This window comes from Monocercomonoides exilis, assembly GCF_001643675.1.
Source record: "Monocercomonoides exilis strain PA203 chromosome Unknown scaffold41-876177, whole genome shotgun sequence".
Classification (NCBI taxonomy): Eukaryota; Preaxostyla; order Oxymonadida; family Polymastigidae; genus Monocercomonoides; species Monocercomonoides exilis.
This window is the reverse complement of record NW_027150586.1, coordinates 191839-204483: the sequence shown is the minus strand read 5'-3', so window position 1 is coordinate 204483 and position 12645 is coordinate 191839. Positions and strand designations below refer to the sequence as shown.

The window sequence follows — 12645 nt, the reverse complement described above, 5'->3', positions numbered from 1 at the left end:
GGTGAAACATAATTATGGAAGAACGATTTTTATTTGAAAAAATAAAATATTTCTATTTTAATGAGAATGAGAAAACAAACATTCAAGAAATCAATACATAGAAATATCTACATATACATAACTTACATAATTAAGCAAGCAAATTACAGAATGAAATGATTATGAATAATGACAATGAATAATGATTGAGAAATAATTCTTCAATAAAAGTTTTGAAAAAAAAGGTGATTGATTAACTGCATAACAGAAAAGAAAATTCAAAGCAAAAACTCAAATATAACAGCAAAGTTCATTCGTTTGTTTAAACCTCCTGCATCTCCAACGCACATACCCAGCAGCGCCATTCCAATACCAAATCCTTTGCTAATCCTGATTGCTTTCCTACCAAGAAACCAATTCACAGCTCGAGCTGCCTCCACCTTTTCCCCCTTCGCTCGCATACTCCACATCAATTGCGTCTGAAACAGTCACAATCGTTGCTCCCTTCGGAAACCGCTGGATGAACTTCCGCTTCAGCACAGCAAGTGTCGGACGCTCATTTTTCTGTTGAGATAAGCACTTTTCCATCGCTTCTTCCATCTCCTCACTGCATCCCACACCCATCCGCGGCCTCTCCCCATTCACAATCTTCTGCCCTGCCACCTCTGCCTCATACTCCCCAAATGGAATTTGAATGGTCAGGCACTCCCACAACATCATCCCTATCGAAAACACCACTGTCTTCTTCGTCGCATACTTCTTCACTCCATTCAACAGCTCAGGCGCCTTCCACCTCAAACACTCCTTCCTGAAATCATCCTCATCCTCAAAGGCTGATGAAGGCAAAGAATCACTTTCATCACTTGCAGAAGTTGCAACAGTTGATGATGAGATGGATGAAGAATCTGAATCATCATCGGACAATAAGTCAGAATGCATCACAATGCAGATCACCATATGCTCTGAGAACAGCACAATGTGAGGACTGAGGTTGGCTAGCGATTGAAGCGGGTTTTCCATTTCATCAAAAGAGTGAAGTGCGAGATTAGCCACCCAGAACAGGATCTGAGCAGCTGTCACCTCCCGCTCCTCCAGTGTGCCTATCGCCATCTCTTTCTTCTCATTCCTTCCGTGAAGCAGCATGAATAATGAATCCCTCAGATCCACAATCAGCTTCTCATGTGGAGACGAGCATGCCATTGCATCCACCAGATTCGACATCGATGAGGTTGTGGGACACAGATCTTCTCCACGAACAAAAGTTGAATCTGAGTCAGTTGTTGACGTGGATGAGACAGATGGCGATGGTGTTCTCTTCCTTATCTCTTCTTCCTTCTCATCCACTTTCTCCAGCATCCATTCTGGGATCTTGTCTGAATCTTTTCCTAATATGTATTCAGTCGATCCACTCTCAGACAGAAGATGCTCTGATGACTCGGAATGTTCCATATTCGTATCATAAACCCTCTTCTTGATTCTCTCTTCATTCCTTTTCTCATCCATCTTTATAGCCCTTTTCCACTGCTCTTCTGGAGACATCTCCATTGTTTCCATCTCAAACGCCTTTGGATCCTTTTTCACCGTGCCGTTCACAATCTCTTCTAATTCTTCTGTTCTTCTCTTTTGCTTTCTCCATCTAACTGCAAATACCACAGATACGATCAGCACAATCACAAGAATTAGTGCCATAACAACAATAATAATTGGCCATATCAGTTTTCCTTCTTTTCCGCCTTCAACAAGATTTCCATTTCCTTTTGATTCAAATTCACTTATGTTCTTTAGAACAATGCGATTCGTAGAGCATGGTTTGTCCGGCTTACCAAACAGCACAAAACATTCCACAGATGATTCCTCCGAAGCCTTCGAAATAGTTGATGATGAGATTAATCCGGTTGCTGTGCTCTCAGTGATGTATCCTTCTTGATGAAACTGAAACGTCTCAACCAATTCTGAATCATTCCTTGCAACAACAATCCTGAACGAAAGGTTGCATGGCAAAAGAAGGGTTCCTTTGAATGTCAGCTTTGTTTTCTCTTTTTCTCCTCCTGCTTCTTCTTCAACTGCCACTGAATCGAGTTTTGGCAAGAAGAACGGCGATTCTCGCTCTCCAGCTATTCCAGACAAAGCGCATCCTTCGTCCAGAATCCAAAGTGAGGTGTTGTCTTTCACCCCATCTCCCCCTTTTAGACTGACAATATTCAGTGTGCCATCCCCACTACATGCAATGTTCCTTCGTGCTGACTTATATTGCGCAATCGACGCACCGTTGTCAGCAAATTCTCCTTTCTCGATTGTTATGCTCCCTCCACAAATCGTCATCCCTCCACTTGAAGCATTCCCAATCGTAGTGTATCTGACATGTGCTGACGTGTTGCCAAAATCAACAACAGATCCATTCCATTTGCACAATTCTTCGTATATCGTATTTGCAGGCTCCAATTCTTCATTGGATGCGAAACCACTCAGAACACACGATTCCACGCAGCAATCCTTGCTTGACGAAACAGAAATTATGCTGCCAGCTCTTATCAACGAGCTGCAGCTCGAATAAGAGCAATTCAACATTCGCACTGCAATTCCTTTGTATTTCGCAGAAAACACAGATGCTTTCGCTGAAGTTTGAGTGATATTGCGAAACTGTGATAAATAAATGGTAATCCCTCTACTATTTTCGTTTTCATTCACATTATTATTTCCAGAATTTGTATCGCAGATTGCACTGTCATTGACTAATGTAATGTTGTATGCTTCAATTTGCTCTCCAATGATAGATCCCCCAGAGCGCTCGATAATTGAATCGAGTTTCAGATTGCTCACAAGCAATCGATCTATCTCCAACAATCCGGTTTCACACAGAAGCAGAGAAGGCACATTCGAACAGTCAATCCCTTCTTTCGGTCTGAATGAGCATGTCTGAATTGACACATTTCCTGAGCACAGCTTAATCAGATGCAGATGAGAAGATGGGAAAATAAAGGAAAATTCAAAGCTCAGCAAATTCAACTCGACAAATAGCTGTGCTTCTATCACCCAACTTCGACTGCTCCCGGACAAACCAGAAAACCACACTTTCGCTGGATCCCTTGATTTTGAAACAACACACACATCTTTCAGCTCCAACTCATTTCCTATCTCTCCAGTCCCATCTACACGAATGCGTAGATCATCGCTGACTGTAAGATGCGTCACCCCATATTCAATCGAATAGCATGGATCTTTCGTTGTTCCGCATTTCTTGATATTCTTCCCATCTTTCCCTTCAATCGATGAAACAACAATCGTCTCAGATTGGTAAATCGTAATAAAATCTATCAGATCCACTGCTTCTGTACTTTCCTTTTCAATCCCAAATATCGCGTTGAATCGCACAAATTCGCTCTCCCTCAAGTCCAGCTTGAACAGTGTCTCGTTGATCTGCCTCGAGATGTTCCAGCACTCAATAAAGATGTCTCTCCCTTCCTTTCCGCTGTTCGAGTCAAACTCGTCCCTCTCAAGCAGCATTCCCAGCTCCCCTGAATACTTCAGCACCAGAAACAATCCCCCTCCTCGACCCATCGTCACAGAGCATCCACACTGAATAACCTTCGAATTCACCACTCGGATCATGCTTTCATTGCTTAGGTCAGCAAACACTGCTCCCCCTTTCGCTGAAGCACCTGCTGCACACACTTCAAGCACACTGTTGTTAATCTCCACATCAGTCGTCAGCGTTGTCGGTACAGTCAGCAAACTTGCTCCACCAGCCAGCCGAGTCACTCGTTGGATTGATGAATCTCTCAACTTCAGATAACTCTCTTGATTTCCTTCGCTTGGCAGGAGTTCTTCCATCGCAATCACAGAACCATCCTCCATCACGATGCCGAACATACTCATGTTAGCCATGTCACACTGGCAGCTGCTCCCAATATCCATCACATTGCTTTTCATCCTGCTCACCTCAATATACAGCCCTGATACATTCAGACTCCCCAAGTTCATGTGAAGAAACGTGAAATCTTTGCACAATGAAGGCGACGAAGCTGCTATCGAAAGAAACGAACATAGCGTTATGCAAATGGATCCCTTACCACTTTCGATAAGCAGCATCCTTTCACTCGCACTGCTATCTATCGTGAAGTTCATCATCCAAAATGAAAGCTGCTTTTCATTCCAAAAATACGCCTTGCTGTCTTCTGCTATTTTGTTCTTGAACAGTAAAATCTCATGCTTTATCCCAGAATCTTCATCCTGCTGGCTTTTAACAATAAAGTCTGACAGATCGTAGCTATCCCTCAATTCTACAGTTCCTTCGATGGTAATTTCTCCAACTTGTCCAGAATTGTCGGCATGTTCAACGCCCTTCCAAAATGTGCAGCACGGCACTTCCTCACTTCCGCACCCAGCAACATCGTGGCCAGTGCTCGATACGTGAATCGACCAATTTGAATACTCAATTAGAAAAACAAACAAATTGATATCATCAAACACTAAGTCGCTCCCCACAATAGCGTTGTTATCATATTTCATCGAAGAATAATCAAAATCAAAAGCGCTGTTCTTCACAGTCACATTCAAGTCTGAAGCTTTGATGAAGATGTTCTTTCCAATGGCTGCCATATTCGACAAAAAGGTAAGTTTTTTCAGCAGAAACTTCTGATCCACAACTGTCTCTGTGTAATCAATAAAGATCCCTCCTCCTTTTCCTCCATGTGCATAGCAATGGCAATCTTCCATGATAGAATCCTCCATGTTAGTGCTTTGACTTTCTCTCACTTCGATTTTCAATGCTCCACCTTTTGCACAATAATCGTTTCTCAAATCCTTGAATGTGCAATTCCCAATCATACTTGAAGATTTAAGCTCAAGCGGCGCGTTATGAAACTGTCCACTATCCACAACACAGTTTCTCAATGTTGTTGTTCCATCTGCTGTGATAATCAAACAAAATTGCATCACATCATTAAATTCCATTCCAAACGAGCAGTAATCAAACTCCAGCGCCCCGTTTGCAGAGCCACTCCAAATAAGCGCCTTAAATGCATCTGCGAACATTGCCGGAATGCTCAGCAAAATGCTTTCAATTTGAGATGTTTCGATATTTTTCAAAATATATTCCTCACCATTTCCTTCAATCCCAGAACTGAATCTAATTGTTGCTTACTCGTTTTCAGCCGATGTTGTTCTTTGTGCTTTTCTGATAACACACCAAGAAATATCAAAAGTGTTGCTTATATCCGTCTTGTCATGAATGCTAATCTGTGAAGGAGTCGATGAATGATTTTAGTTCTTATAGCCTCTACTGAATGAATAGCATGGATGCTCAACTGTTCCGCACCCAATTATATCCAATCCTTCTTTTGATATTTCAATATGATTATCCAACCTCTGGATTAAAAATAACAGTAAATCTAAACTTTTTCCTTCCATTCTGTTTCTGTCCGTTCCAGACATGTCAGTGCATCTCGATCCATTTTCGAATGAAAGCCGAAACAGAAATCGAGAAGCAATTACAGTCTTGTTTAAATCGAAGCATTCAATGAAAAAATCTTTTCCAATCGCTGCCATATTCGAATCAAATGATACCTTTTCCAGCAAATAGCAATTCTCTGAATCATCCGAAAAATCGAGGAACATTCCCCCTCCCTTTGCGCCATCTTCCCTCGCGTTGCAAGCATTCATGCTTGAGTTAAAGATCTTCAGCTCATCTCTTCCTTCCATCAGGCAACTCATAAACCCACCATCTCCTTTCTCCCCAACACACCCTTTAATTGTGCAGTTATTTATTTCCGCTTTCAAACAGTTTGTAACTTTCACATTGCTGCAAACAGCGGAAATGCACTCCTCGAACGAAACAGTCAACAAAATCATTGAACTCACACTCTCCACTTTGATGGTTGCTGACATTGTCGTATTGATTCCCCTCAAATTTGTCTTCTCCATCAAAAGAGATCCCCCATTGTGCACAGCACAATCCTCCATTCCCTTCAAACTGCAAATTTCTCATTTCTGTATCATCCACATGAACCGACCCTCCTGTTGAGTGAATTATCAACAAATTTGTTACAAGCATAGATACATCCTCTGAAAAGCCATCAAAAACGCAATCAATGATATCCAACTCTCCACATCCAATTGTTATCAATTCTGGGTTGTTTGACACCCCAGGCAGCACAAACAATATCTTGCTAAACACAATGCACAGATCATTTGCTCCATTTGTCTGCTCAAAGTGGCCGTTTTCCTTCACAGCCTTGTATTCTCAGCGGCAAGCCAATTCGCTTGATCTCACTTTCCACAACAACCGATCGCACAATGTGCATCCTCGTCTGAATGGCTGCCATCTTCCAAAAACCCTCATCCATCGTCAGACAAGGCAGCACTTCTGTCCCACACCTCTCCATCCTCGCCCCAAGCTCTGTGTAAACAAACATCGTCTGCTCATCATACACAAACAAATACTTTCTCATCGACTCATCCACTTTGTGTGTGCTCACATCGTCAAACACCCACATGTCTGCCTCGCCCATTTCCTTTTCCGCTGATCCTGCAAATAAACCGGGCTCAACAACAAATCGTGGTGTTGGGCACACAAGATAGACGTTTCTGCCCTTCTCTGCTCCATTCTCCGAAAACACAACATTCTTCAATGAATACACACAATTTATCGCTTCCAGTGTCATAAACAGTCCTCCCCCAAACCCATTTTCTGCAATGACTTTGCTCTCTGAAACCGTGTTGTTGTCAAAAACAAATGACCCGCTGCTTTCCACAGCAACAAACAAGCTCCCGCCTTTCATCCCTCCTTCTGTGATGTTGTTTGACAGAAACGAACAATCGCTGATGTTCATCAAATTTCCTTCACAAACTCTCCCAGCAATCACTCCTCCACACCCTGCGCCTCTGCTCACCCCTGAAAATGTGCTGTTCTCCAGATTCAACACACTCACTCCACTCACTTCAAAAAGCGCACATGCTGGCTCTTCACCCATGCAGAATGTGGAATTGCCAACAGACAACTTCCCAATGTTTCTGATTTGCACCAATCCAGACTCCAAATTTGTTGTTGTGTTTTCAAAACGGCAAGAGACCATCTTCAGTTCAATCTCGGCTCCACCTCTTGCATCAAAATCCAAGAGCTGTTTTATTTCAAAAGATAAGTCCTTGAATGTGACACCTTCAAGGCTGATTTTTCCTCCAACCCCACGCATCACACAAAAGCCAATTTTGTTGTTGGAATTCGCATTCGCAAAGAACGAGCAGTTTTCCAAGGATAGTTCTGATTGAGTGCATGTAAGAAGCGATTCGGTGCTCGATACCAAACTCGATGGAATAACAAACGAAATATTGCTCATCAACGTCTTCGCCATTGTTGTCACCAAACTGCTGCTCTCCTTTGTCTTTTCCACTCCAATTTCTATTTCTGTCGATGCAGCTTCGCAATATATGTGCCATTCAGCATCCTTCAAAACCAGATATTCCTTCCATCGAAACCCGCATTTCAGCACAAAAGTCTGCTTCACAAAGTCTGATCGCTTTGATGTTGCAAACGCGATCGTGCAGCACGGATAGTTGCGATATCCGCACACATCAAAGTCAAAGCTGTTGGCTCCGCCAACATAAACCAGCGAAGTCGCATCCACCAGATAAAACCACAAAGGAATCGGGTAATCGCGATTTCCTCCCTCAAATCCCATAAACTCCTCTTCTGACTGCTCCCCCTGTGGTATCTCGAACTGCAGGAAATTACTCGCCAGTGCTGTGCGAATGTCCGGAACATCCATAAAAAACTTGCTTCCTTTGCAAGCACGGCAGTTCACAAAGTTCAGCTCTTTCAGCAATATTCCAGTAGATTCCGAACCAACGCAAAGAAATATACCTCCTCCTTTCCCTTTTGTAGCCAATTCTTCTGTTGCCAAACAACTTTCAAACAAAGTGATTGATTCATTTCCGATTCTCATCTCGCTCGTCGCGCTTGCTTCGATGTTGATTGCTCCTCCACTCCCATTTCCTGTTTCACAATCCCTAAATGTGCAGTTGTTGATTGCTAAGATGTCTTGTTGGCCCATCTCCCACCCAATCACCCCTCCCCCTTCTCCTCCACTTCGTTTGACTTCACAAAAGGTACAGGCATCCAGTGTCAGTCTCTGATCCTCATTTTCGGACACTGCTGACGAATCAAACGAAAATACCGAAACTCCAGAAAGGAAGAACCCTTCAACAGAAATGCCTGAAAGCGTGGCAATCCCTCCTGTTCTAGAAACAAGCAGCGATGCAGTGAAAGGAGTGGATAATGTGTGATCTGCTGATGGTGCAATCAAAATTTCACTTATATCAAGAACACCCCCTCTGGAAACTGCAAACAACGAAACATCTCTTCTCTCATTTGAATGCTCAATCGAAAATGTTCTTGCTTCCAAATGGCCATTCGCTGCACTGAACAGTGCTGATCCTGATGCAGATGTGGTGGATAAAATTGTGTTCCTCTTGTCTTCTCCAGAGACAACAATATCTCTGTTTAATGCTTCTATATCCTGTGGGTCAAATGAGCTTGCCAGCAAGACTAATTCGCACGAAATAACACCACTAAGACGTGCATTCAGTGTGTAGTCAATTGATTTGCAAGCTGAAGGTCTTTGCAATCCGCAATACTCCTCCAGTAACCCTCCAGATGACACAAAAAGTCTCAATCCATCAAGAAGCCAATCCTTTTCATATGAACTTATACTCGAATTATGGTGCACACTTTGCTCAGATGGATTTGTTGTGTATGACAAAAAGAAAGGAGTTTCTGTAACTATTTGACGTGGATCAATAATGTATACGTCATGTCCCAGAGAATCCAGAAAAGTACAAGAACACTTTTGAAATAAAAAGAATGAACAAATTTTATGTGATTCATCTTTAACATCATAGAGTTCTAGTGACAATCCACCCCCTTGATAAGTAGTTGTGCATTTATAAAAACTGCAACTTTTGGCAACTGCATAAAAATTTGATGCAACGCGAAAGCTTAGTCCTCCGCCTGTTCTTTCTGTGGCAGTGCAAACAATAAGTGAGCAATTGTTTATAACAGTGAATTCACCATGTTCATCTTCACCATGAAAAGAATTTGAACCAAACAATCTAAGCAGTAGCCCTCCTCCGCTGTATGAAGATTTACATTCATGAAAAAAACAATCAGAAGCAAGACAATAATCTTTTGTTTGATAAATATACAATCCTCCTCCATCATATGAAGTTGCCTCACATTTGATAAACGAACAATTTGTAATTTTTACGAATGAATTACCATTTGCATATATAGCCCCTCCGTATTGACTTGCATGGCATCCGTTAAACAAACAAAAAGAAACATCCAACTGAGTTGCGCTCAATTTTACTGAAATTGCACCACCTGGATCTCCATCCGAGTTTGTCCATTCACACCAAGCAAATATGTTTATCCCAGAGCCTAGAGAACTCTGTCTGGATGGTCTTTGGGGATTTCCTTCTGATCCAATGATATCGATATTGGAAGAACGCCTGCACAGTGAAAATGAATTGTTGAGAAAACGAAGCCTTGGCATGTGTTCAGAATTGATCGACTGTGTAATTCCCCCATCAAACGCATCAAACACACATCCAAACAAACAGCTCTCGAAAGAGCATGCCTGTGAAAATGCACAAAGCGCCTGCCGTGAATGCAGTGCTGATGACGACAAGTTTCTGAAGGTCGTATCCTCAACAGAAACGTGTGCAATCGATGGAGGCAAAAACGGTACAGACAAATGAACAAAATTCGCAAAAATGGACGACACAATGGAAAGCTCATTAAACAACATCAAATGATCGTGTGAAAGTGGAGAAGCCAAAAGTGGAAACTGCTTAATGTGCCTATGAAGGTTGAAAGAAACATTGCACAGCTGAACATTTCCATCAAATCTGAATATCGGTAAGTCATCTGTCTTGAGCATAACGTCCACCGTGCAAGACGAAAAACTAACAAAAGAATTTGGACTGATCCTGAATAGTATCTCTTTTCCTGCAACCACAAGTGTTGCGAAACATATTTGCGCCGAAGCATTTAACAAAGAGAAAGATGCAGACACCGAGCTCTGCTAGCATAACCCACACAATAAAAAATAATGAGGAAAAAAGTTATGATTTTCAAAGCAAGCAACAGAGTCACAAACCTCAGCTAAGCAATATTCATTAATATTTGATTGCTTCCATCGAGAAGATTCTCGACTGATAATATTCTTGCAGTCCTCTGTGGCACATAAACAGACCAGCATTTCAAAACACATTATGAATTTCATATCTTCTGTGTTCAACCAAAAGTCTCGCTCAACAATAAATAAAAGATTATCAGTTTAAATATGGAGTAAGGCAAAGAAAACACCGGCGAAATAACTTAAATTAAAAGTGTAAATAAAAATAATAATAAGCCAAAATAGTAAAATGAATTGAAAGTTCTCCAGTTAACAATTTGTTTTTCTCAAAAAAAAAATATACAGTCTAAACCGGATATAATCACATCGGTTTTTGCACAACTTTTTGTGACTATATCCGATTGTGATTATACACGATGATGCTTTACACAGAAAAAAATAAATATTAATTAATTAATTAATTAATTTTGGGTCGATTTTTTAATTTTTGAAAATTCTTCTTAAAAACGCATTTTTCACTTGCTTGAACAATTTTGATCATAAATACACATTATTTTGACTTATTTAAGCACATTTTTGAAAAATCAAAAAATAGAAATTTTTGATCAAAAAATCGATTTTTCATTTAAAAAGTCACACATTATTATGAAAAATGTGAATATATAATTTTTTCCTGTGATTATATGCGATGCAAAATGAATGAAAAACAAGCAAAAAATGTCGGTGTATGGAAAAATGTGACTATAGGCGAATGTGATTATATTCGACGTGATTATATCCGGTCTAGACTGTATATTTATATATATGATCTAAAAAAATGTGATAATTTCAAAGAGTAAATAATAGTTTGAAAAAGTTTATTAAAACACGATTTGAAGCTTTGATAACATATTTTAAACTTTGTCTTTTTGAATTTTTATGTGAAAAAATCTTTAACATTTGTTTAAAGAATTTTTTTTCGCAATCAAGTGTTTGAATAAGTTTTATTGAAGAGTCTTGGAATAAATCAACTCTTTTATAACTCATTTTCCAAAAAAATGAATCACATTGGTTTTTATTAATAATGAAGTGAGTGATAGCATTCACAAATATAAGAAAGCATTCATTGAATATTTGATAAGCATCCTTTAAAATGAGTTACAAATGATTAACTGTCATATTCCATCAAAAAAGAAATGTATGATTTTTGTACATCTTTCTCCAGTTCCTTCAGATAATTAACAGACGAAGCAATTGCAGAAGAATGCGACATTCCAGAGCGCATGGCACGATCTGAGCCATACACAACCTTCCCTCTTTTCTTAAGATGCTCAGCCAGTGGAACAATTGGTGTACCATCAAGACGTTCTGTTATTGCTGTGAGCAGAGAAGGTTCATCATACCTTTAATAATTATAATATGTAATAAGAAATCATAAATATTTTGTGCATTTATTTTTTCAAATTAAAAAAAGAAAGAAAGAAAGAAAGAAAGTGAGAAAAGAATGAAGATCAATAAAGGTATCATTGTTACAAAATCACAGATACATATATAAACATACCATATGTTGCAACCTCCTTCAGAGACGAGTCTTGTGTCTTTGCATTTCTTTCCCCTCGAAGGACAGCCATGATACCACACTTTCTCTTTCTCTGTTGCAACCAATGAAATAGCCAATCCCCATCTGTCCTGCCTCCCAACACGCCCTGTCCGATGGATGTAATTCTCAACAACATCAGGAAGAGTATAATCTCAAGTGAGAGGAAGAGAATTAAATAGGAATAAAAATCAAACATAAATAAAATAAAAAATGCATAATGCAAAGAATGAGAATTAAAGATAGAAGAAAGCAATTCTCAGCAGACTTATGCAACACGGCAGCTGTTGTACATCTATTCCACGAGCAGCAACATCTGTGCATATCAAATACTTCACTTCTCCCTTCTTGAATGAATCAAGGTTTTCACGACGCTGAAGAAAGAAAGAAAAGAAAAGAAAAAGAAAAAGAAAAAGAAAAAGAAAAAGAAAAAGAAAAAGAAAAAGAAAAAAGAAAAGAAAAGAAAAGAAAAGAAAAAGAAAAAAGAAAAGAAAAAGAAAAAGAGAAAGAGAAAGAGAAAGAAAAAGAAAAGAAAAAGAAAAGAAAAGAAAAGAGAAAGAGAAAGAGAAAGAAAAAGAAAAAGAAAAAAGAAAAAAGAAAAAAGAAAAAGAAAAAGAGAAAGAAAGAAAGAAAAAGAAAAAGAAAAAAGAAAAAGAGAAAGAGAAAGAGAAAGAGAAAGAAAGAAAAGAAAAGAAAAGAAAAAAGAAAAGAAAGAAAGAAAGAAAGAAAAGAAAAGAAAAGAAAAGAAAAGAGAAAGAGAAAGAGAAAGAGAAAGAAAAAGAAAAAGAAAAAGAAAAAGAGAAAGAGAAAGAGAAAGAGAAAGAAAAAGAAAAAGAAAAAGAAAAAGAAAAAGAAAAAGAGAATAAAAAAATGAGTAGGCAAGGAGAATGAGTAATGATTTGTTAAGAGCATGCAATGGCATTGGGGAAAAAAGAAAAAGAAAAACGAATTATGTTT

General features: G+C 39.4%; 4 protein-coding genes across 4 annotated transcripts; all 4 read right to left on the bottom strand.

The window, feature by feature from the left end:
• Positions 1–112: 112 nt before the first annotated feature.
• MONOS_8399 (putative Protein tyrosine and serine/threonine kinase) lies at positions 113–5013 on the bottom strand (the record flags this gene model as incomplete). The annotated part of the gene is made up of 1 exon (XM_067878803.1): positions 113–5013. One exon carries the CDS (start codon positions 5011–5013, stop codon positions 382–384), a length of 4632 nt encoding a protein of 1543 aa, XP_067722482.1. The 3' UTR covers positions 113–381.
• A 228-nt stretch (positions 5014–5241) lies between these two features.
• On the bottom strand, positions 5242–5865 carry MONOS_8400 (uncharacterized protein; the record flags this gene model as incomplete). Its single annotated transcript, XM_067878806.1, has 1 exon — positions 5242–5865. The coding sequence occupies one exon, from the start codon at positions 5863–5865 to the stop codon at positions 5242–5244; it is 624 nt and encodes a 207-aa protein (XP_067722481.1).
• Positions 5866–6185: 320 nt separating this feature from the next.
• MONOS_8401 (uncharacterized protein) lies at positions 6186–9914 on the bottom strand (the record flags this gene model as incomplete). The annotated part of the gene is made up of 1 exon (XM_067878807.1): positions 6186–9914. One exon carries the CDS (start codon positions 9912–9914, stop codon positions 6186–6188), a length of 3729 nt encoding a protein of 1242 aa, XP_067722480.1.
• Positions 9915–11259: 1345 nt separating this feature from the next.
• On the bottom strand, positions 11260–11827 carry MONOS_8402 (uncharacterized protein; the record flags this gene model as incomplete). The annotated part of the gene is made up of 2 exons (XM_067878808.1): positions 11260–11494; positions 11649–11827. 2 exons carry the CDS (start codon positions 11825–11827, stop codon positions 11260–11262), a joined length of 414 nt encoding a protein of 137 aa, XP_067722479.1.
• Between the last annotated feature and the right edge of the window lie 818 nt (positions 11828–12645).